The sequence below is a fragment of the Podarcis raffonei genome, chromosome 15 (assembly GCF_027172205.1).
Source record: "Podarcis raffonei isolate rPodRaf1 chromosome 15, rPodRaf1.pri, whole genome shotgun sequence".
NCBI classification, from domain to species: Eukaryota; Metazoa; Chordata; class Lepidosauria; order Squamata; family Lacertidae; genus Podarcis; species Podarcis raffonei.
Window position 1 is genome coordinate 7,985,885 of NC_070616.1, and position 23,264 is coordinate 8,009,148.

The window sequence follows — 23,264 nt, forward strand, 5'->3', positions numbered from 1 at the left end:
AGATGGCTAAAGTGTTCACCCCCATACAAGAGCGACTGGATGGGGAAGGAACAAGGGCAAAGAATGGGAAGACCATGAAAGAAAGAAGGAGAAAGATACAAAGAAGGAGAAGAAAGGTTAAGGACTGTGACCTGAGGACTCAAGGTTATATAAAAGAAGAAAAGAGTGGGGGGAATCCAGACCCAGAAAAACTATAAATCACTGGGTCACGCAATTCTCCATAATCTCAGGAAAGAATTATGGCCCAGGGAGACCAGCACTAATTTTAGCATTGGAATTATTATGCAGGAGGGAACATGAATGAGCAACGCCCATCTCCCTGCTCCTAACAGACTGATCTAGATCAGGAAAGCTCCAATGAAGGAGAAAGGAGAAAAGAAAGTGGGGGGAGACTTTCGGCCAAACCTGCAAAAAGAAGCCCAACCAATGTGTGTAGAACAGGGATGGTGAAGCTGTAGCCCTACAGGTGTTATCTGCACATGCAACACCCACCATCCTCAGGTTGAATGGTCAGGAGTAAAGGGTGACGGAAGTTGGAGTTCAGCAACTTCTGGAAGGCACCGAATTGGGGAAAGCTGGTCTTCAATCGGGACCCTCTATTGTTCAAGACGGGTTGCAAGAACAGCACTACTACCATCACATAAATACATCAGAGGAAACTGAGAAATGCATGCTTAGGCTGAAGATCACTCTTGGGTTTGAGACGTTTGAAGATTTATTTTTCCACTCTAGCGCCTGTTCCCCAGGGTCACAGGCCGGGGTATTCCCCAGCTCTGCCACCCGAATTAATTTTAGCAGGAGATACCAGGGACTGTCTGCATGCAGACCTAGTCTGGACAAATGATTCATCATATGGTCAAAACGTTGATGGACAAAACCACTTGGGAATAAAAGTAGCTGATAGCTACTTTTGGTTTTGGAAGGATGCTTTCAGGTAGAAAAATAGCACATTAGGAAAATGAAGTTTTCCACACGCAAGGAGGCGCTTTTAACAAAACAAAAAACTACCAATAAGTCTTCAGACATGCAACCCCTCCAACAGCCTGGAAATAGTACAGTCCAGGAATAGGTGAATATGAACACAGACTTATACCTAGTCAGGTAAGTGGTACATCGGGCCCCAGTAATGTCTGCTCTGATTGGCAGTGACTATCTAAGGTCTTGGAGCATTACTACTAGAGATCTTCTAGCTTGCAATACGGTGCAATGAACCTGGGACCTTCTGCATACAAAGCATAATCTCTACCACCAAGTTACAGCCCTGTATTTTACATGGAGGCCTCACCATGACACTTTTATGGGTCAAAAAAAGCCTCCCCATAACAAGACCAGCCCACAATAGCCTATTATGCTGTAAATAATTTGCTAGTCTTTAAGGAGCCCACAGACTCTGCTTTTTGTGTTTTAACAGCAATATGAGTCTCAACGTGGGGAAGAAGCCAGACATAGTTTGAGATTCAACAGGCAGCAAACAGGAACACACAGAATTTTATATTCTCTCATGGCTGGATTAAGGAGTTTTACCTTTTCCGCCTGCCTGCACTCAGCCTGTGCTCACTTCAAGGGCATTTAACTGCCTCCGTTTCCAATTATTCCTACTCAGGTAGAGCCAAAAGGTAAAAACAAGCAGGTGGTGTGATGTTATCTGCTTCTACCTCTCTTTTTTTCTTTTTCTTTTTTGGTTAGGTTCCATAGAAGCAAATCTAAAAAGAAGTCACCCACAACAAGAGGAGAGCTGCACCTGCCAAACAGTTTTAAGAACATTATGAAAGAGCAAAAGTTCCTTTGATCTCTCCTGTGTTAAAGGAGCTTGCTATTGCATGCAAGCTCCCAACATGGGGTGCAGAGCCTAATTTTCAAAAGAGACGCGGATTCCAGTGATATGCATTAACCTAAATTAGAGGTTATTAAGAAAACATGAAGCAGCTGTCCAGTAAGAGAAAAGGAACTGGCACCCAGCATCTTTTAAGCCATCAAGCACAGGGCCAAATCCAGCTCTGAGGACCACCAGGTGGACCCTTCAAGTTACCCAGTTACCCAGGTAGGAATAGTGTCTGTGGTGGGCCCTCCCCAAAGTAGCCCTCCTGTAAAAATCAGGTGCCAAGATTTGCTCAAAAGAGAAATGAACTGTGAAATGGCAGGCGGTGCCCTGGAGATTATATCTCCTCCATCACACGATGTGTCCGCGGTTCTCAGTAATGAGCAAACAAGCAGAGCACCCTGCGCATGCTCAGAGGCATGCCAAGTTAGATGACGGGGGCTGAGCCCTGGCATTCACAACTCGTGTTATTTCTTTGTATTTCTCCAAATAGTTCTGGCTGGCACACACGGTTCTCTCCCCTCCCTGCAGCATTGAGAGGTGGGTTATGCTGAGAGAATGAGAGTTAGTACCTGGCTGAAAGCCGTCCAGTGAACTTTGCAGGTGAGCATGGATTTGAAGTCTGTTGCAAGTCCAGTGGCGAAGCAGGTATACCATGCTGTGCGTCAAGAACTGGGTATTAGCTGAGCTCTTTCAGTTCAAGACGAAGTCACAGCTCATTTCATTCTTCAGGCATCACCTCCTTGTACGCAGCCTTCCAATCACCAAAGTACGCCAGTGGCCTCTTAAACTCAACTTTATTAGGAGCTGCCATTTTGCACTACTTGAATTGTCTGCTTATAGCGTTTTTGCTACCTGCAGCCCAATGCTGGCGGGTGACACTCATTAAGTAGTCCATCCAATATTTCAGAATGCATGCCCCTCTTTCTCCTGTTAAATACTAAACTCAGGGTCAAAACCTGAAGGTCAACGCACACAGCAGATGCAAATTTGTACAATAAAGCCTGGTGGTTTCATTTTGCATGAAAAGCAGACTCGGAAGCTCCAATTGAAGTCAAGAAGCAACAGAGCTTTACAAAGGTAAATATCAATGTAGAACGTCTCGATTGGGCAGGTGAGGAGAGAGAAGCGGCTTGGGGGAGTTTTTGAGCAGGAAAGTAACCAAAAGAATCAGCCCCTCCCCATGGCACTCAGATCAAAGCCTTCAGTGGTTGCTTTTCTTTTTAAGTTGTCTTATTACACAAATTCATGTGCTGTTTGCCTCTGAGATCCCAACTTTTACAGGCAAGCAACATGTCTCCCCAACATCTAGTCAGCCACATATGAGTGCCCTTTCACGCTGAATACATTTGGATGAATGGACAGAAATCTTTTGGATTCCGAAGGATGAAAATGTTGGATTCAGCTATACTGAAAGACCTGCCGTTTTTGGCTCTAATCTCTTCATTCCAGCTGGATATTTTTAATTGTTGTGGCCTGCTCTGGGACCTCAGGGCGAAGGGTGGGAAATAAATCAAAATAATACTAACTTTGTAGGCAAGAAATGACGCCTAAATTTTCTTGCTTTTGCCCTTCATCCCTCTTCATCCCTTTTCCTTTTGTGTTGTGTCTTTTAGATTGTAAGCCTGAAGGCTGGGACTGTCTTTATCACTGGGATTTATAGAGGGAGCCTGAAAAGCAGGATTTTAAAAATAAACAAACCGCGACGTGCTCTTTTAATTTAAAAAAAATTCTGAAAGCAATGTTTTATCGCAACTTGTACCAGCTAGGATTACCTTTTGAAAAGAAGTGCGAACTAGGAGTCCAAAGGATGTAGGCTGTTATGTTCTGCAAAGCCAAGGATGCATCTGTTCTAAGAAAAGGGAACATTCTCAAAGTTACCTTTCCCAGAAGTTGTTCAGTCTCATGAAAGAATAAGGCCAGCCTGAAGTAGCCAGAGCTTCCCACTCCTTCGCTTGGCAAAGCACCATGACGGTTTCTAGCAGCAACTAGATAAGAGATGCAGGGAACTCTTGAAGAATACAAGGAGAGAAACATCAAGGACACTGCAAGGCAGTTCAAGGTCACTGGTTGCAAAGAGGAAGGCTAGAAAGACACAGAGAAACTCCAGACACGGCGCGTGGCTGTGCATATGGTCGGCATATGACAGCCACATTACTGACCAGAATCTGTTGGTCGCAAGATATCTCACTAGTTTGAAAACAGTTTTGCGGACTTCTTATGCATTTTCATGCACAATTCTAAATGTTTTAACCTTGAAAGACCTCTATAGCTTGCAGCCACTCAAAGGACCACCAGCTCCAACAGGATGACCCCATCTGTCAATTAAGATAATCAGAGGCCAGGTGCTCCCCACCTGACCCTCTTTCCGATGTTTTGATTGATGGACAACAGGCAAAGTCCTTTGTATCTGAGCAGACCGCTGTGAGAACAGACAACACTGAGCTCGATAAACCAAGACAGCTTCCTATATTCCTAGGTTTCCCTTCCTAGTCCTCTCCTATGCAACCTCATGTGACCAGTGACCTATTCGACAATATTTTTAAAAACCTAATCATCTAACAAATAAAGCAGAGCAAGTCCACAGTGAACAGAATCCATAATGCCACTGCCATGCCATGGCACCAGTCCTCATGATGACCAGTAGAAAAGCATTTGGCATCACCTAGAAGGGGGGAAAGGGTGCAATGCTGCGTCAGAAGGCACCCAACACACACAGCTCCTGCTGTATCACAGGACTACAACCAAGATGCTCACTTTACCAAAGAATAGGGACGAACTGGATTGACAGCAAAGGTTTGCAAACTCATTTTATAATGACCTCCCTAAGTCAAGAAAAACAGCACACTATTTGGGCATCATGAAGGCGGAAAGACAGCTCAACTAGCAGCATTTACTGTCATCCTTGCCCAAGGGCAGAGAGAATTCCAAACAGAAACTGCACTTTTAAGAAGGCTTAAAAAAAGAAAAAGAAATGTGTTGTGTTTGTGTGTGGGCAGAAGAGAAGAAGGGGTTGCCTTGTGGATTTGCCGTGCCGTCAATCATCACAGGTATAGGACATTGTTCTCATTAGGGAAGAGGTGGGTTGACATTCCACCATGAGTCCAAATCAGGAATTAAGGGAAATGCATTAAGGCCAAGGATTTATACCTTTCTGAACAACCTTAGTTTACTTTTAGTGGACACACACTTCACTTTAAATGCCATCTGGTCTGCTTACTTATGGAGGGTGGTAGGAGAGAAGAGAAACCTACATCCACAGGGCAGCCTATAGGATCTTCAAAGCATTGGTTAGCAAATCTACTTTAAATACCACAGATTCAAGACTGAGAAACATGCCGCACTGATGATTCACCTTTAGATGCAGATGAATCATAACACGGTCCAGCAGCAAGGTGCAAAACATACTGTGTGAAACCTGCCCTGTCTAAAACCCAATTTCTCCTGTGAGGAAACCTTATAATTTTTAGGTAGGGCTTCCAGAAAAAGAGAAGAGAGCAGAATTAGATCGCTAATGGCTTTCCCTTCCAGATCCATTTCTGGAACAAGATTTTTAAGGTTTCTCACGTAAAAAACCTCATAGAGAACCCAACGAGCTGCCAGAACCATAATTGACGTGTTGAAAACATGTGTGGGGTGGATCCAAAGAGGACAGCTTAAACTTAAATAAAATTTAGAAGTACAGTGAAGCAGGCATGTTTTTCCCCCAACACACAAGTTCAGCCCAACCATATTTACTGCAGAACTTGCTTGAGGGCAATTTCAATTTCAAATGAACATTGCTGGCTTTAGTGATAGACAGCCGTGCTGCTCAAGTCCAGCTACTACTTGCTCTACAACCATGCGTGATCAGTCCTTTTAAGATAAACATGGCAACAAGGAAGGCTTTTTGCTATGGGCAACTTGGGCCACGTCCAAAACTTGAGCACAGCCTTCCTCTCCTCAACCCACCTGGCTATACTAAACTCATTCTCTGCTCTCTAATTCCTGGCTCGGCATCGGCGTCACCATGTCCTGCTTTCATTCATCGTGTGTGTCAAGAGAGGCAGATAGTGGAGAATCTATGCAAAGCAATCCTATGTAGGTCTTCTTAGAACCAAGTCAAAGTAGGTCTTCTTAGAACCAAGTGAGTTCAAAAGGACTTACTCCCATGTAATCATGTACTACTTTCATGTCTATATTGTCTTTTGCACAGGAGAAGAATGGGGACAAAGCCATAATGAGTTGTCTCTGGCTCCTGTAATTCTTCAGCCCCACCTATCATTAGTTACTATTTATTTAACTACCCGCCCTTCTCCCTGAGGCAGCGTTAGAAACTCGGATATATAAGCTAGGCGCCAAATGGCTCCTTAAACCAAGGTTACAGCCGCCAAAACGGAATTTCTAGTTGCCATTTTGGGGCAAGATGGCTCTCAAGTCTTATTTTTCAAATGATGGACTAACTGTGATTGGTTCTCAGTTAAACATCTGGCTAGTTCAAGTGGAAACCTAGAGCTAGGTTAAGAACTTTGAAAACTTAAAAGAAGAAAGGTCACTTTATCCATGGACAGCCCACATATATATTGGCCTATTCCTACCTCTTTTTCTTAATGGACACAGACCATTCATAATGTAAGAATATTCTTCGCAACTGTGAACAGGGCAGTGGGGTGGGGAGGGGTAAGCAAAGACAAGCTACAACAATCCACTGTAACGTTGTTCACCACTCCTGCTCAGGCTGCACAGAAAAAGCATTTTGGTTCCTGAAATTCATTCCAATTATGCAGATAAATTATAACTGATAGAATTCTGCCTAGGCTGTGGTATCAGTGTATGAAAACAGTCCAGATCCAAGGATTCCCAGGCATGTACCTCCAGATGGCAGAGATATCAGGCACCCTTCTGGTGGCTAGGAATCTTCACTTGGTCACAAATGGCCAATAATCAGGTGCAAAATGCACCTTGCGCCTGGCTAATTTCAAACACTGCCCTGAGGTCCAAGGACGGGTTACAGCATCAAAACACAGTACTGTATTAAAAACAATTTAAAACAACTTAAGTTTCCCTTTCCTCTGCCCCACCAATCCCAACGGGCACCAAGCACTATTGTGTGGTGCTCAAGAATGGAAAGGTAAAAGTGAGGAGTCAAGGGCAACCCAACAGATGGGCAGTCAATTGCAACTGAAGTATTTGAACTCAACACCATGGCCTATTCAGGTCAAAGCAAGAGCAGAAAGCTCACACAAACCACACACAACTCACACTGTGCATGCACAATCACTGTTAAAAAAAAACCCTCCTGCAAGTACTTTTGAGTAGTCACTGTGCACCCAGAGGCTGTGTGCATGTGCGTGCGAGTTGTCTGCTGTTGCTTTGATGTGAAGAGGTCATGGTGCTCAGTTCATGTATTTTGCATGGCTGGCGGTAGGGAGCAACATCGTCAGCCTTGGAGGGAGAAGACGAGTGAATAAGCAGCAGCGAAAGGAGTGAAAAGGCCTTCTGGCCAAGAAGCCCAAAAGCATGGAACCAACATGGAGTGTTCAGGCTACAGATGGAACCCAGCTGACTTCCTGCATGTGTTTTTAGAAGGCTGGAAGGAGCCAGTTTGACAAAGATGGAGGAATTACAGGATGAAGCTATTGGATTTTGTAAGCCACACCTTTCCCTTGATGTTCTTAAATCACAGTCAGCTAATGGTGTACATCACTGAGGCCAGAGGAATATCGCCCGGCTGTGAGGCATGACGGCCACTCCCCACAAGGCCCTTTCCACCTGCCCTAGGCGGTAAGGCCCACACTCACCCAGCCCTACTGAAGAGGCAACTTACGGGGCCGGAGGAACATCGCCCAGCTATTGTTTTATTGCTTGATTGATTTAATATGCTGTAAACCGCTTTGAGATTTTTATTAAAAATATAAAGCAGTATAGAAAATAAATAAATAAATACATCAGGCGCGGGGAACCTTTGGCACTCCAGATGATGCTGATCTACAACTCCCATCAGCCCTAGCAAGAGTGGTCAATGGCCAGGGATGATGGGAGTTAGAGCTCAGCAACATCTGGAGGGCCAAAGGTTCCCCACCCCTTCTGCCATGTGCTGAATTCAGCATCTAGCACACCATCTTCACTGCAACTTTGAGCACTTGCCAAGGCATGTTTGGGGCAGCATCTGGCGCACACAGCCACACACAGCCAGGCTGGAAGCTGGCACATGGACCCTTTTCAGGGTGCTCCTCCCACAGCTACCACCTATCTTGCACTTTCACACATCTGCCCCTGGAAGTACCAGCAGAATGCCAGGATTTGAGATGGCACCTAGAAACACACGACGCTCAATTCCACTCCCATCCACATAAGCTATATCTAAGGCACATGCTGTGTGAGTTATGCTATTTCCAGCATCTCTTGCTAAAAATAAGACCTGCGTTTTCTCAGTAATGCCGATTCTCAGCATATCAGGGGGCGGGAACAGGGAGAGAGAGAGAGAGAGAGAGAGAGAGAGAGAGAGAGAGAGAGAGAGAAGGAATCAGACAAGGCGACCGGCTAAAAAAAGAATCTATTATCATTAACTGGGCTGTCAGTGGCAGTGACAAATAAATGAATTTGATGGTTTTAGATCAGTCATTAGCAGACCAACCCCTAGGCTGAAAACGGCTGCTCAGTAGGCAGAGATGCTCCAAAAGTTGGGCAAGCAGAGAGAAGCACTGAAAGGACCCCTTCCTGCCCTACATCACAACAGCCAAAGGCCAGCAGGGCCAAAGGCCAATCTTCACCCAGCCCTCTTAATATACATTTGATATCCTCCCCTACCTATTAGAGAGGGGGTGAAATATAACCCTGTCCTGTAACAAAGGGGAACGGAGGAGAAGAGAATAACAAAACACAAATCATCTGTGCCTATCCCAAATTGGGCCATTATTAATTAATTAATTAGTGTTTTTCAAGTTACTGTTCGCCAGCGGGTCTACGGCAGGTTACAACAATTTAAAATTCAGCCTTTAAAAACAAATCACAGTGGGTCCCCAAAACACACAGAGAATTGAAGAATGGTCAAGTTGGAAGGGACCACAAGGGTCATCTAGTCCAACCCCCTGCAATGCAGGAATCTTTTGCCCAACGTGGGGAATGAACCCACCGCCCTGAGATGCTTCTTCAGCATACTCCAAAAGCTGTATAGCATAGGTGCCAGACACACCTCTGTAAGGAGGGAATTCCACAAGCTAGGATCTGCTGCGGAGAATGCCGTCACTTGGGCCACCACCAACACCCTGAACATCTGAGGGTAGTGGAACTATAAAGGCCCCCGATGCTGATCTTAACACTGATAGGAAAGGTGTTCTTTCAAATATTAAGAGCTCAAACCATTTAGAGCTTTAAACACTAACATAATAAAGGAAACACAGATTCAGACTTAATATGTATAACCATCCTTAAGTTTATTTACATGTCCTCCTTCTCCCTTACCCAAACTTGCAAAGATGCCTAAGACTCTTCCACCATAACAAATCAACACTGTCCCTAGGAAGCCTTAACACTGTATGTATTTAGTTTTAAAAATCCACCCTGCCTTTTTCAAGTAACCCAGTGTCAAAGTGTTGGCTCTGGGCAAATGTATCTCTGGAGGGTGTTTCATGACGAGGGGATCACCACCAAGAAGGCTCAACTCTACCAAGTGCAGAGACTGTTGCACAGCAGCCAAAATGGGCAGAGAAACTAAGTTGATTATGAAGATAACTGCTGTTGGAATTCCTCAATAGCTATCATGAAAGATCATCGGTAAAAGTTAATCTTGGTTTTAAAAGACAGACAACAGAGAGAGAGATGAGGCAGCAGCCTTTCTCCTCTCTCAAAGAGGAAGAGGTCCAAGACTCTATAACCATTTAGAAAAACAACATCTTCCGAGACTGGCAACATTCACCGAATTAGAGATGCATTTCCTCTGTTGGCTCAGAGTGTGAAACTCCTGTCCAAATGAAGAAATACAAACACAACGGATTTGGTCTGTGTTCTCTCACACATGCATTTTATCACTAGAACTCGTTAAAGCTCTCAATGTTCCGCAAGACAAAGAAATGCTTTGGTACAAAATTTAGAAGGCATTAAGAGTCTTTCTTTCTTTCTTTCTTTCTTTCTTTCTTTCTTTCTTTCTTTCTTTCTTTCTCTCTTTCTCTCTTTCTTTCTGCATCATGCAAGTAACTGCAGGTGAAAGCTAATACTGCAGGTATTCCCCACCCATCTGCCAATAAGCCATGAGAACCAGAGTTTATTGAAGCGCACCGTTATAAGTCGTCTCAGACAACAAAAGTAGTTTAGGATTACAAATGATGTGACCTGCTGTAAGCAAGCAACTGTGGAGACCCGGGCTAAGGTTACCTTAAGGAAAAGAGATCCACAAGGGCTTTCAAGTCATTATAACCTGCATCTTTCCCCCTTTGAATCGCTTTGCACTGGCACAGGGGAATCCAGATGCTGATGGCACAGGATGAACAGCTGCAAAGCTCCCACTACCAATCGCTTGACCATTTCATCACTGTTAAATCTGCAATGGGCCAACGAAAGCCGCGAAATGTATTTCTGCAGCCGTTAAGAGAGCTAGCTTACAAGACCTCCTGGAAAGGCTCATAGCTCAGTACATGGTCCCAAGGTCAATTCCTGGCATCTCCAGTTAGACGGATTGGGCTACATGGACATGACTCAATATGACTCAAAATGAGGCTACTTCATCGTTCCAAATGATCAAGGATAGCATAGGTTAGTGATTCACAGTTGCTATTCTGAATCAGTAATCTGACGCTTTCAAAAAAGGCAAATTCCCTTGCCTTTATGCTGCTTGCTCTTCTTCACTAAACCAATTCACTCTCAGTCGAATTCTGAACTCCACACACCTGTACACACCAAAGACGAAGATTCATTGACGTTAGTCACTTGGCCCAAGGTGAAGCAAAGAGGTAATCAAGAACCCCTAACAATGCAGGGATCTTTTTGACACTTTGCTTTGGCCTCCTATTTCCTAAGCCATGCACACAGAACCCAGGAACACAGCTGATTAAATTTATATCCTGCCTCTCCTCCAAGGAGCTCAAGGCGGGCTTCCTCTCACCCTGCCTCCTCCATTTTATCCTCTTAACAACCCTTTAAGTAAGGTGAGGAACATCAACTGACCCCAAGGTCACTCATTGAGTTTCATGGCCAAGTGGGGTTTTAAACCAAGGCCTTCCTAGTCCTCATCCAACACCCTAACCACTATGCAGCGTTGATGTTTAACCTCCATTGCTAATGGCCATTCACGTGGGTCTGGACTGGGAAACTATGGTCAATGGCATTCAAACACACCAGGATATTAAGCCAACTTTAAAACATGGCTTCACAGGTGGGTTCATTTGGAAGCTGTTAACCATAGTTTCCTGGTCTGAACATAATGGGAAAACAGAGTTTATTTAATGAGGCTCGCTAGCTTCTTCACTTACACACACAAAGGGGACAAAGTGGTTGTGTGCAAGGCTCAGTCATGTCTCCAGCTATTAAGCTAATCTATGATTGTCCAAACACAGTCAACAGGGCTGGAAAACCCATTCTCTCAAGTTTTCCTAATAGGAAAGGGACACAGATCAGTACCACTGAAAACAGACTTAAGGTTCTGGTAGGTACATATTGCAGAAAACAGCTCTTAAGGTATCTGATCCTAGGCAATGCAGGAATTTAAAGAAGCACAGAGTTGGAAGGGACTCCCTGGGTCATCTAGCCAACCCCCCTGCAATGCTGGAATCTCAATTAACGCATCCATGACAGATGGCCATCCAACCTCTGCTATAAAACCTCCGAGAGTCCCCACCTTCCTTCCAGCACTTTGAATCGAGCCAAGAAACAAAACAGGTAACAAAGGAAGATGATACAAAATCAAAGTTATATGATCAGATCACAAAGCCCCCATGAAAACCCTGGCACCTATGCTTTGGAACATGTTGCAGGCTTGCTAGGAACTTCTGTGGGCTAATTTGCAAGGCTGCACTAAACATGAAACAGTTCACAGCTACAAGTTAGGGACTAAATGCACAAAAAGAATGATTTCGCACTTCAGGAAGAAGCAAGCATTCCTGCAGATGAACAAAGCAAAGGCCAGAAAAATTCTAACAGCTGCCTTCTCAGATAGTTAAAAAAAAGGGGGGGGAAGAAGCCTAGACAAGAATGGGAGATTTGGGGACAGAAGCATCCCTCCACTGTATGTTTTGTATCAACAAGAGCTTTATTGCAATTTGCGGAAAAGACAACCAAGAATCTTAGGCAGGGATGTAAGGAGGCAGCAATTTCCGTGCTTTGCTGGATTCATCACTTTATATTGTAAACCATCCTGTGATCTTCGGCTAAAGGGCAGTATAGAAATTTATTATCCTTTATTAAACAATCACAATCAGCACGGTTTCTGTTCCACTGCAGTTCAGCTTCAGCAAAAACCTATGTCTATCACGCTATCCACTACAGATGAAAATAACATAATTATGTAATTAATTTCAATGCATTTAAATGGAAAAGAAGTATCAAAAACGACGACAGAAAATAACATAGTGTTTTTTGGAGTGAAAAGCAAATACCGCTCTTATTCGCTTGTGTGATTTCTGTTCCTGACCTTGGATGAAAATGCGGCAACTTCCACTCCCAACAATTTCTGACTGAATTCTCTGGCATCCTTAGTTGCGGGGCACTTTAAAGGATGGCTACCTTGCTACGGTCGTTGACCCTGCTCCACTTCATCAGAGGAAGTTAAGTTTTATTGCAAATCAACACATACACAAAACAGCCAACAACCTTGGAGTTAAAGATCACCACCGTGCTCAAAGCGGGGATAGATGCTACGGCTGCAAGTCCTAAAGTCCTTTGCTTACACCGGAAGAGGTATTTCATGAGTAACTCATTTCTGCAGAAAGAACTGTCAACTAGCTCAGCTGAACGTCTGCATTTAAAGGCAAACACTGGCCATTTAACTGTGAAAAATTAACTTTTCAGTTTAGAAGCCTCGTGGGAGAAAGGAAGCTAAGAAAAACCCACACAGGGAGGATCGCAACAGCACGGACGTTGCAAGTCCATTCCGGCTTGGAAGATTTTTGCCCGCCTTTGATATCATTTTACACATCCTGCCCATTGCAAGCCCCTTTTTAAAAAACACCAAACCTCAACAAATTAGAATGGATTAATAGGGAGGAACATCCAAAAAAGCAGGTGCGAGGCAAAAATACAAGCTTTCCACCTGGGGGAACCACATGCTCAACACAGAAGCCAGCATATGTTTTAATATTTTCACTGCACCTTTGAGACACTCACTAAGGAAGGGTGGGTGAAGAAACACCAACCTCTAAATAAGGGGGATTTAGGTTGCGTGCCTTTACGAGAAATTCTCGTGTTACTAAAACTCCAGACCTTCCGATTTGAGCCTTAAAAAAAGAAGTTTGTACCAAGCTACAGAGAAGTCACTGCAAGGAAAGAAGTTTTAATAGCTATCGCAAGGTATCCTGAAAAGTCGAGATAATTTTGGTGAACCTCAGCAAATGAAGGCAATGAGTAAAAAACAAATGATCCAGATACTTTTATAAAAGGAAAGAAGATGACAGCAGTGCCTTGCTTTGTGTATAAATAGAGTATTCCAGAGCTTTGAGAAAGGCACCTTTTGGACAAGATCCAATCATAAGTTAAGCACTTTTCCAATGAAATCCGTAGGGCACAAACATGAAATGGGTTCTTAATTCTCTTCATTAAAAATCAGGAACTTAAAAAGTGCTTAACTTTGGCTGGACTGTGCCCCTGAAATACAATCGTACAGCCTCCTAAATTTGGAAAATATGGCGGCATTTGTATGACATATTGCTGTTCAGGCAATTTTGAATCCTGTTCAGAGAACCTGGGCGGTCGTACAAAATATTCACCATGCTTTTAAGGAATCTACTTCACTTTCGTTCTGTATCAGAAAGTGTTAACTGAGTTATCACACTTATATCTATGCACATTGTGCAAGAGCATGCAATTGACACACTTGCACTTCTCAACTCTTTTTTCCTACCACATCGGACATGCATATATGCCAGTCCATTTCCTGTAACCATGCTCAAACCTGTGAAATCCAATGTGGACTGAAAACAATGTGCAAGAACGGGGGGGGGGGGATCTATGCACTTTAGCATCAGAGTAAGTCGCATTCAGAGTAATCTTGACGAACTTGGTTCAGATGCAATCAAGTTCAATCAATAGGCCTAAGCTAGCTATGTTCATTCATTTCAATGGGTCTACTCAGAGTACAGCTAACACTGAATATAATAGTTTGATTTCAATGAGTCCCCCCTGAATACAACCTTATAAATGATGTTGTAGTGCAGCCTAGAGCAAAAACTCTACAATGTGAAACGTTCAGGACCTGTATGTGAAGAAACCATTTCCAATATGCAGTTGGGATTTTACATGAAAATTAAGACAGAAAAAAGACAGAATTTATCCTTATAAGTTTTGCCCATCAACTTTTCTAGCCAATGCTATAGAATGCAGAGATGACTCTCTTTAAAAAAAAAACTTATGTACCGCATCAGCCTTGCAGATAATTCCATCTGGGCAAACTCGTTAGCTTAGTTCATGCCAAACCACAATTATGGGTGCTTAACAATGGTTTGGGCATTCTGCCTGAACTGACAAACCATAGTTTGAAGCAGGTTTGAAGCATCTTAGATTGGCACAACATCTGAATTAACAAACGCCAGGTTTGGCCACGGCTCCACTCCAGAGGCCATTTGCACCATGAAGACAGAAGCATATATGCCCAAGAACACTAAAGCAGACAAGCCACTCTGTGCTATGGTTTTCCCACTGCAAGCTCAGACCATGGTTAGCCCAAACAAAGGTGGGTGGGGATGTCCCAAGCTGCTGAGCCTCAAACTCTTGCAAAAAGGTGCATAAAAACATATTCCTCTGTCTCTTCCTGGGGGAGTGGGGTTGGGAAGATATTGTTTGGTACCTGAAACTGAGACACTGCTTAAGCTGCCCGGCAGAAGGGAGGCCAATAAGCAGAAGCGGTTTACAAAATTATTTATGCTTCTGCCTTATCAGCCCACAGAAGAGCTCTGCACACACCCAGGGCAGTTTGTTCTGTGGAAGCAGAGAGTAGGGCCTTCTCAGCTATTGAGCTGCACCTGCAGAATTCCCTCCTTAGGGAGGCCCACCAAGCAGTTTCATTACTGTGCTTTAGACCACCATTAGGTCCAGTCGTGGCCGACTCTGGGGTGGCAGCGCTCATCTCGCTTTATTGGCCAAGGGAGCCGGCGTACAGCTTCCGGGTCATGTGGCTAGCATGACTAAGCCACTTCTGGCGAACCAGAGCAGCGCACGGAAAGGCTGTTTACCTTCCCGCCAGAGCGGTACCTATTTATCTACTTGCACTTTGACATGCTTTCGAACTGCTAGGCTGGCAGGAGCAGGGACCAAGCAACGGGAGCTCACCCCGTCGCGGGGATTCGAACTGCTGACCTTCTGATCGGCAAGCCCTAGGCTCTGTGGTTTAACCCACAGTGCCACCCACGTCCCACTGTGCTTTAGAAGGGTGGTGCAAATCTATTTTCATATGTGACTTAAAAGTTGAATACATCAAATAGTCTGGGTCAATATTTTGTTAAGCAGCTACATATTCCAGGAACCCCTTGCAAAAAGGTTTTATATATATATATATATATTTGCATCTCACTATCTCAGGAACATACATATTTAGATCTGGAAAGAGGACTCCCACAGCTTTTGGGTTCCTTCCCTGCTATTACCACCAAAACGTCATCCGACAGTTTTAAAATCCAACATCATCGGGTGGTAGTCCACTATTGCTATTTCTAAAGAGCTGCACGCTGTTCTTCTCTAGACACCCTTTTATATTTTACACCACTGTTGCACAAGACTTAAGTTCCTTCCCTCGCCAGGAGTTGCATGCCACGAACAAGTGTTCCATTTGAACAGCTTCTCCCGGTCCAATTCTGACACATATTCCCTTGCTGGCTTGTGCCTGCAGTATCACACTCAAGACATCCTTCCTCTTAACAAATGGGCAGAATGGTGCCGAGGCAGGGAGAGAATCAGTTCCAAGAGAATTCAGTATAAATTAGCTGTGGAAACCACGTGAATTAAAAAGGTTCGGCAACTGAGATTCCTCCGAGTCAAAAGAGGGGGGCAGCGGAGAAGCAGAGTCAAAGAGAACTCTGTAGAAACCTGGGCTTCCTACTAGCCCAGCAAACTGTAGCAAACATACCAATTTCATAGTTGTACTCATAAATTCTAAGAAAGTAATGCTGTGTGTTCCACCTTGGGCAGACCAAACCTACCCCGTACTTACTAACTTACACTGTACTTACTGTGCTAACCACTTCATGCCTGCGCTGTGCAACTATTTCATTAACCCCTCCCTAACCAGAATGGGCACAAGACATACCGTCTTTCTCTTACAGACAGATTTGAGTCCACCTTTCCCCCTCTTCCAAGAACACAGACCAGAGGGATTCCAGCCATGAGTTTCTGTCCAAGGAGAAAGAACTAACGGGACCCAACTGCAGGAACACTCCAGGGGACGTGCCGTTGACGCTACATGTTCCAGTACTGGTTGAGAAGGACTATTTCAGCTTGCATTTTTTTAAAAGAAAGAAAAACATCGCCTATGCCGAAAGTATTTCCTCCACATTAAGAGGATGAATGCAGCACCACTGCCACCACCTTGCGAACTAACAGAGCCAACCCTGAAAAGCTGGCCCCAAGAGCAGTCTTGGTTCTGAGTTTTGTTTTGGAGGTAGCCTTCGGACAAAAGCTCTTTTGAACGTGACTGACATGTCCTTGCAAGCAACCAAATGCATTACAACAAGGCGGCCCTGAATAAAGTGGGGGGTGGGGGGTGGAGAACAGGTCACTTATCCAATCAAACTTAAGGCTCTTTGTTCCAACGCTTCTTCCGCAGGCAATGCTCAGAGGAGCTCAGGCCTTCCAATACCAGCCAGAGACTCCCTGGCTCAAAAGCTTGTGAGTGAACTAGCACTTCTCAAAGTTATGCACTAGGAAAAAGGGGGGGGGGCACGTTGGGAAGAAGCAAAACGAAACAGGAGGGAACTGCCCCACATAGAGGCACCAAAAAGCAGACAGAGAAACAGACGAGCCCTTTACTTTGTCAATATACCACAGGCGCTCAACATCGTTGTCATTTTATTATTAAGATCCAAGGTAGACATGAAAGGCTACTTGTACCAAACACACAATGACACAAGGAGATGGATCTGCAAGAGACGGGCCTTCCTTCACACAAACCAGGTAGTTTTCAGAGAACCTTCAGACACCAGGTATTCCAGCCTTAAAAGTCTTTGTTGCAAATTCTGCTAGCTTCTCCCCGCCCAACCCCTCAACATGGTCCATTCCTCTCTACTTTGAACTCTACATTGCTCAGCAATGTGAGATTCTCAGGATGACTTGAATCCCCCCATTACTGATCTTTCTTACCTTAGGTTGAGCTCGTCGAGGAAATGCAACTTTAGGGTCAATCTGTGAGGGAGCAGGGAGGAGAGAAAAGAAAAATGAAAAGCAACATAATTTGCGCAGATTCTTCAGAGAGGCAAAAAACAAAAACAAAAAGATACGGTACTGAATGATTAAGCCTTCATTTCTCAGGTACATTGAGTTTTGCAGGGTTACTAACGGGGTGCAGAGGTATAAGGGGGGATGATCGTATGGGGGGGGAAGAACACACAGAAAGTGAACCAACAATGTGTTCTATGAGCTATCAACAAAATACAGTACTGTTTAAAAAAAAGATTTTGAGCTAAGTAGAGGAAGGAGTTCCCTGTTGCTAATTTGACCATCAAATCCTGGATGCTAGACTCAATTTGCATATTCTGCAGATTGCATGCATTTAAAAATATGAGCAATTGGGAGGGGAATGCAAACCATTCTGACTTTCAATGCACACAATCTTCGTGCCGTTTGTGTTTGTTTTCTTTTGGATTCTTAAAGCCTCTGCAGTTTAAGAAAACTATTTAAAAGAAAGAACAAAAACAGCAACTGCCAGCTTAAAAAAAAAATCAGCTGGAATGCCTGAAAGGAAAGCTTTTTCCACCCCAAACTGCATATCCCCAATTTCACTTTTAGCAGGTCACCCTGAAAGGACGCTAACTGTGAAAAAACTTCCTTTAAGAAAAAGCCACAACCACAACTAACATACAGTCTTGAACATCCAAGGCTAACTATATGAAAATCAGTATCTGTTTAAGGCAGATTTGATTTTTTAAAGCTAATTTAATTCAATAACATCCAATCCCACCCTTCTAAAAAAATGAGAATAAAATAATAAATCAGGTAATAAAACTCTGAACCAAACCATAGAATTTTTTAAGGCTATATCTTTAACTGACAATGGACTCCTGTCTTCCAAGGTGCTAAAACCACAGATTTATAGCTGCCACGTAAATAATAAAAACGGTGACTTGTCAACGGGTATCTCAAAAAAAGGTAATAAAACAGATTCCTAAAGCTGCGGTCTTAAACTCACTCACTAGGAAGCAAGTTCCACAGTGAATTAACTCCCCCGCTCAAGTAAATTTGTACAGGGTAATGTTATTGGTCTCGAATCTCCTTTGGTTCTAGACACTGCTCAAAATACAGTATTTCTGAATCACTTGATTTAATTAAAAAAATGTCATGTACACCTTTATGAACCTCTGCATAGCAAACTTGGGTGGAGGACAGAACAGGGCAGAGAAGAGATTCCGACTGACACAGCTTCTTAATAAACTGCCTATGAAAGAATTAACCTTAGACATGAATAAGCATGTTGCAGATATGGGGTACAGGTTCCATTAACCAAGTTAATAGGATGCACAAAGCACAATCCTATTTCCTACTGAGGTCAACAGGGCTCACACACACATACCCCAAAAGTGGCTACAAGACTGCAGGCCTGAAAATAATTTTCACAACTTACTCCCCAGCTTTGTCAGCTGATTTACTCACTGCAGGCTACTCGTATCACTTTAAAGCCTAAGTTCTGCTTGCAAACCAGGGGCGAGTCTTTAAGAGAAACCTTGGCTCAGAGTCACTTTCAGCAGGTTAAGAATACCTATTCACAGCCTGCATAAAACAGGGATATTTTCAACCTGCTTTCATTCAACTTGTGTCCCTTAGCTGGCATGTGTCATCACACCACACTCCACTTACGATAAAAACTTTAAAAAAATAATAATTAAAAAGCAAGAAAAGAAAAACCATATACCTGAGAAATGAGTGACTATACACCACTGTAACAGTTCGTGAAGCATGAAGAGAAAACTCATAAAATCCTTAATCTACAAAGCTAACCCTTTCATAGAGATTAACATTGTCTACATATATATACACATATATATTCAGCACTGGCTAGATACTTTTCTACCAGAGAAATACAACAGGTGCAGATTTCCCATTGAGTGATCTAAAAGTCTGGGGACGGAGGGTGGGGGGCAGAGAACAGGCCTACCATTATTATATAACTATAATGTTTGGGAGAGTTGATGTAAGTCATCAAGCTCTAAAGAGTAGGTTAAACTCAAAAGGTTGGGTGTCTTTCGTACAGTGACTCTTTTGACTGCTCCAAAATGGGGGAAATGTCAGCCTAAAGCAACCAGGAGATTTAAAGCATGACCCACACGGCAAATCCATACCTGTTGCGTATCCCTGTCAACTATTTAAAAGAACAGCCGACAGAAAAAAAGGCTACTAAAAATAAAAATTAGTTAGTTAGATAGATACAATGCTACTTACTGTATCTACAAGTCCTCTAGGAAATGACTAATAATAATAGTACTATTTCTGATATGAATGGCCATTACCTAAACCAAGCTTTTAACGTAACTGTAAACAAGAGCGGCGCCTTCCATGTCAATACCCAACCGAGCTGCTTCCTGTGCTGAACGTTGAAACAGAGTCAAATGCTATGCAGGACAAGATACTATCAGAGGTCTAAGAAGTCAGCAGCTATAAAGCGAAACCCCATCTTAGCTTTCTCTCTTTTTAACTCTGGAGAAACACAGATTTCGGGGCAGGTAACCCCATGCCAATCCGAGTGTGCTTGGGCGACATCATAGTCAAATAAATGCAGTTTTGGCCTTGCTTACATCACAAACTAAGTGATGTGGATGCACCGCAACCAACTGCTTAATACGATTCCCCATCCCAACACCACCCTATGAGAAAGTGGCTGGGGCTGCCAGGCCTTTTACATACATGTAAAAAGCAATTTCTCCTATCTTTTGCTAGCCTCTTCTCTCCTTCCCCTCCATATTTCCCACTGTGAGTTTTAGACTGTAAGCTCCTTGGGGACAAAGATCTCTCTCTCTCTCTCTCTCTCTCTCGTTCCTCTGTAAAATGCCACATAGTTAATGGCACTGTATAAACGACAACGGTAATTAATACACTCTCGGGATTAATGGTCAATAGGTGGAAGGATGACCAAAGCAGTGTACATTCCTTGTACAACCCACGTTTACAAAAGGTTTTTTCCCTGCCTGGATTTTTACACCTAAATAAATAAATTTGTATAAACATAAGGAGACAATTTCCCAGGAGCGTAGCCGAATCTCATGAAATGCTACCACCCCACCAAATAAATAAATAATCCCCAAAATTATGAAATACTTGAGCACAGCTTACATGCTCAGGCAAGCCCAGCAGAATTTGTACATAAAAGTTATTAACAGCTCGAAAATATTTCCACCTGCTTTCATGCAAGCACATTACTAGAAATTGGAAGGAAAAAACCCCAGTTTGATTCCAAATCTTTTTTTGTTTTGTTTTAAAAGGAATCCATTACAAAACAGATCTTGGTAACATTAGTACATATGTTGCGTCAAAGAACCAGACACATAGACACACACACCTTTTACAAAATGGACTGTGCGCTATTAATGTTGAAGAAAAACATTCACATTAATTTTATAAATGTCATGGGTGTACATCAGACAACTGCATCAGATGTCTCCCTCCTCAAAAGAAAAAGGGGGAGGCCCCCACTCTATACAGAGAACTGCTGTAGCAGAGGTGACCTTTCCCAGTGTCCTTTAATTATAATTTTGCTCAAAGATTACTAATGAAGATAACAGGGCACAAACTTCCCTTTTTTCTGGTACGACAGATGAGTTAGGACTTGTACTGGGAAAGGTGGTGATGGCAGGAAACTCTTACGCTCTTAAATAAAACTAGCATTTAACTCTTCAAGCCTTTTTAAGTCCGGTACAATGGACGGACTTTGAATAACATCAACAAGAACTAAACAATGACTACGATCCCATTGAAACTTATTAGTTGCAGATCCACAGAACACACCTTCTTAGGTTAAAAAAAAGGGGGAGCATAACTTTCAAATATCTGGAAGGGCATTAAGAAGAGGATTTTGAAGTTTTGTGGTAAGAATAATAACAAAACTTTTTTTTAAAAAAAAACCAACACTGAGCAAAACTAACATTTTTCTGACATAACAGAAAGCTTATTTTGTTGTTGTACCAGAATGCAGTTCTTTTAAGCTGAGTAGCAATTAGCAGAAAACAACTAAGCACAACAAACTGGTTTAAAACTGAAGTGGCTAGCAAGTTATTTAACATTTTAGGAGATTTCATAAAGCCAGAAAGAACTTCCAGGCTTAGTAACAGACTGGTGCTTCTTTTAGAGAGTAAAAAAAACTGAACGAGAAACCTCCGGCAGACTCGACAACAACAAAAAAGGGGCACTGTCTCTTTAAATAAGCCTGTCACAGTCATAATATTGCAGGAAATAAAGGAGACATTAAAACGCCGCACACACACAAACACCAATTCCATCACATCATATAACATACCGTCTTGGAATCTAATTCGTGGTGGGGTTGAGCTAATACTTTATCTACGCTTGCCGGATCAGCAAATGTAACGAAACCAAAGCCTCTGAAATGAGACAAAGAACAAGAGAAGGTGGAGAGGGAAATGGGACACAGCGTGAACTCAGCACTGGAAAAGAAGCGGCAAAAATATATAAAAAAAATATGGACAGAGTTTCATCCTCTCTTGCCCTCTTTCAAGAAGCTACCACCCTCTCATTTAAAATATACACTTTGGTTCCGAGGAAGGGAAGGGGAAGACTTTATATACCGTTCTTTTAATCATTCCTCCCCCTCCCCATAAAGAGACCTTTCCGCTTTACTTTATGCAGAAGTGATGGGATGTGACCTCTTTATTAAAAAGAGGGTAAATAAGCCAAAGAGACTATTTTTTAAAAAACAAAACACCTAACAGCAGAAGCAAGTTTCTCCAAGAGATAAAGTGGGATATAATTTAACAAGTTCCCACCAGCAAAAATTAAGCAGTGTCCATCAGCATTTACAAACAAGACTCAGAACTATAAGTCAGAACTAGGAGTAGTCCAGAAGTTTTAAAAAAAAAAGATATATAAACTTCCAAGGAATCATATATACTGTGTGTGTATATATATATTCTTAAATATATTGACACTTGCTTCATAGACAGAATATTCAGGCTTCCATAAAATACACATAGAGACAGAGAGAGAAAGAGAGGAGTATCCATAGGAAGAAAACTTTGATTTGAAAGATGACTTACCTGGAGCGCTTCGTAGTCGGGTCTCGCATGACCATACATTCTCTAATGTCTCCAAATTTACTAAAATAATCTCTAAGGTTGTCTGTGGGATGGGAGAAAGAGAGAGTGAGAGAGAGGAGGAGATGGGGGAAGGGGAAAAAAACACAGAAGCAAACGTAAACATAAAAATAATAATACATTATTTAAAACCAGCCACTGGGGAGGGGAGAGAATGACCTATTATTTTCTTTCACAGAAGATGGGAAAGGATTCTTTGGTGGCACAAGGAAGCTTCTTTTGCTCTGCCCCCTCCCTTGCCCCCCAGCCTGCCATCCCTTAAAAGTGCGCGCACGCAAATTTAAGGTCGAATAGAGGACTCGAGAAATGGATCTGTTATTTGGAGCAAATAAAATATCGCATCTCCTTAACCTTGTGGAAGGGGAAAACAAAAACAAAAAACGTGTGTCTGTCTGTGACTGTGTGAGAGTGTTGGAAAGGAGGGGGGGTTCTGGAGGGGAAGGAGGGGGGCAAGAACCCGATGAAACTGACCTGGGATAACAACAAAGACCTATCAAAGGAGACAGGGCTGGAGGGATGGGGGGGAGTGGGAGATGGGGGCGCCCCCCACCTCTCCCCACACGGCACACGCACCCTCACCCCCGTCTTACCTGGTGATGTTTGCCAACTCAGGCCGCCAATAAACATTTTACTGGAAGAAGAAAACATAACAGAGTTAAGCACAGATGTCAGATCGGCCATTTTGACGTGTAACTTACAAAAGCGAAAAGGAAGGCAGAGGTGGAAAGGGGGGTGGGTGGCTGGGGGGGGCGCCGAGGGAAGCGGGAGCCTGGTCTGGCCAAGGGGGGTGGGGGGAA

General features: G+C 43.2%; 1 protein-coding gene across 27 annotated transcripts in view; it reads right to left on the bottom strand.

Annotated features, from left to right (window-relative positions):
* MSI2 (musashi RNA binding protein 2) overlaps nucleotides 1–23,264 on the bottom strand; it is a 398,612-nt gene that overhangs the window by 374,868 nt on the left and 480 nt on the right. For 25 of the 27 annotated variants that reach the window (XM_053366579.1, XM_053366584.1, XM_053366586.1 and 22 more), the window contains exons 2-5: nucleotides 23,058–23,098; nucleotides 22,411–22,492; nucleotides 21,654–21,738; nucleotides 17,294–17,335 (exon numbers count right to left, since the gene is read on the bottom strand). In XM_053366579.1, coding sequence (XP_053222554.1) covers nucleotides 17,294–17,335; nucleotides 21,654–21,738; nucleotides 22,411–22,492; nucleotides 23,058–23,098 — 250 coding nt within the window. Of the gene's footprint in view, nucleotides 1–17,293; nucleotides 17,336–19,653; nucleotides 19,678–21,653; nucleotides 21,739–22,410; nucleotides 22,493–22,626; nucleotides 22,738–23,057; nucleotides 23,099–23,264 lie in introns of those variants that run through there. The other 2 variants (XM_053366588.1, XM_053366600.1) reach the window with 2 other exon arrangements.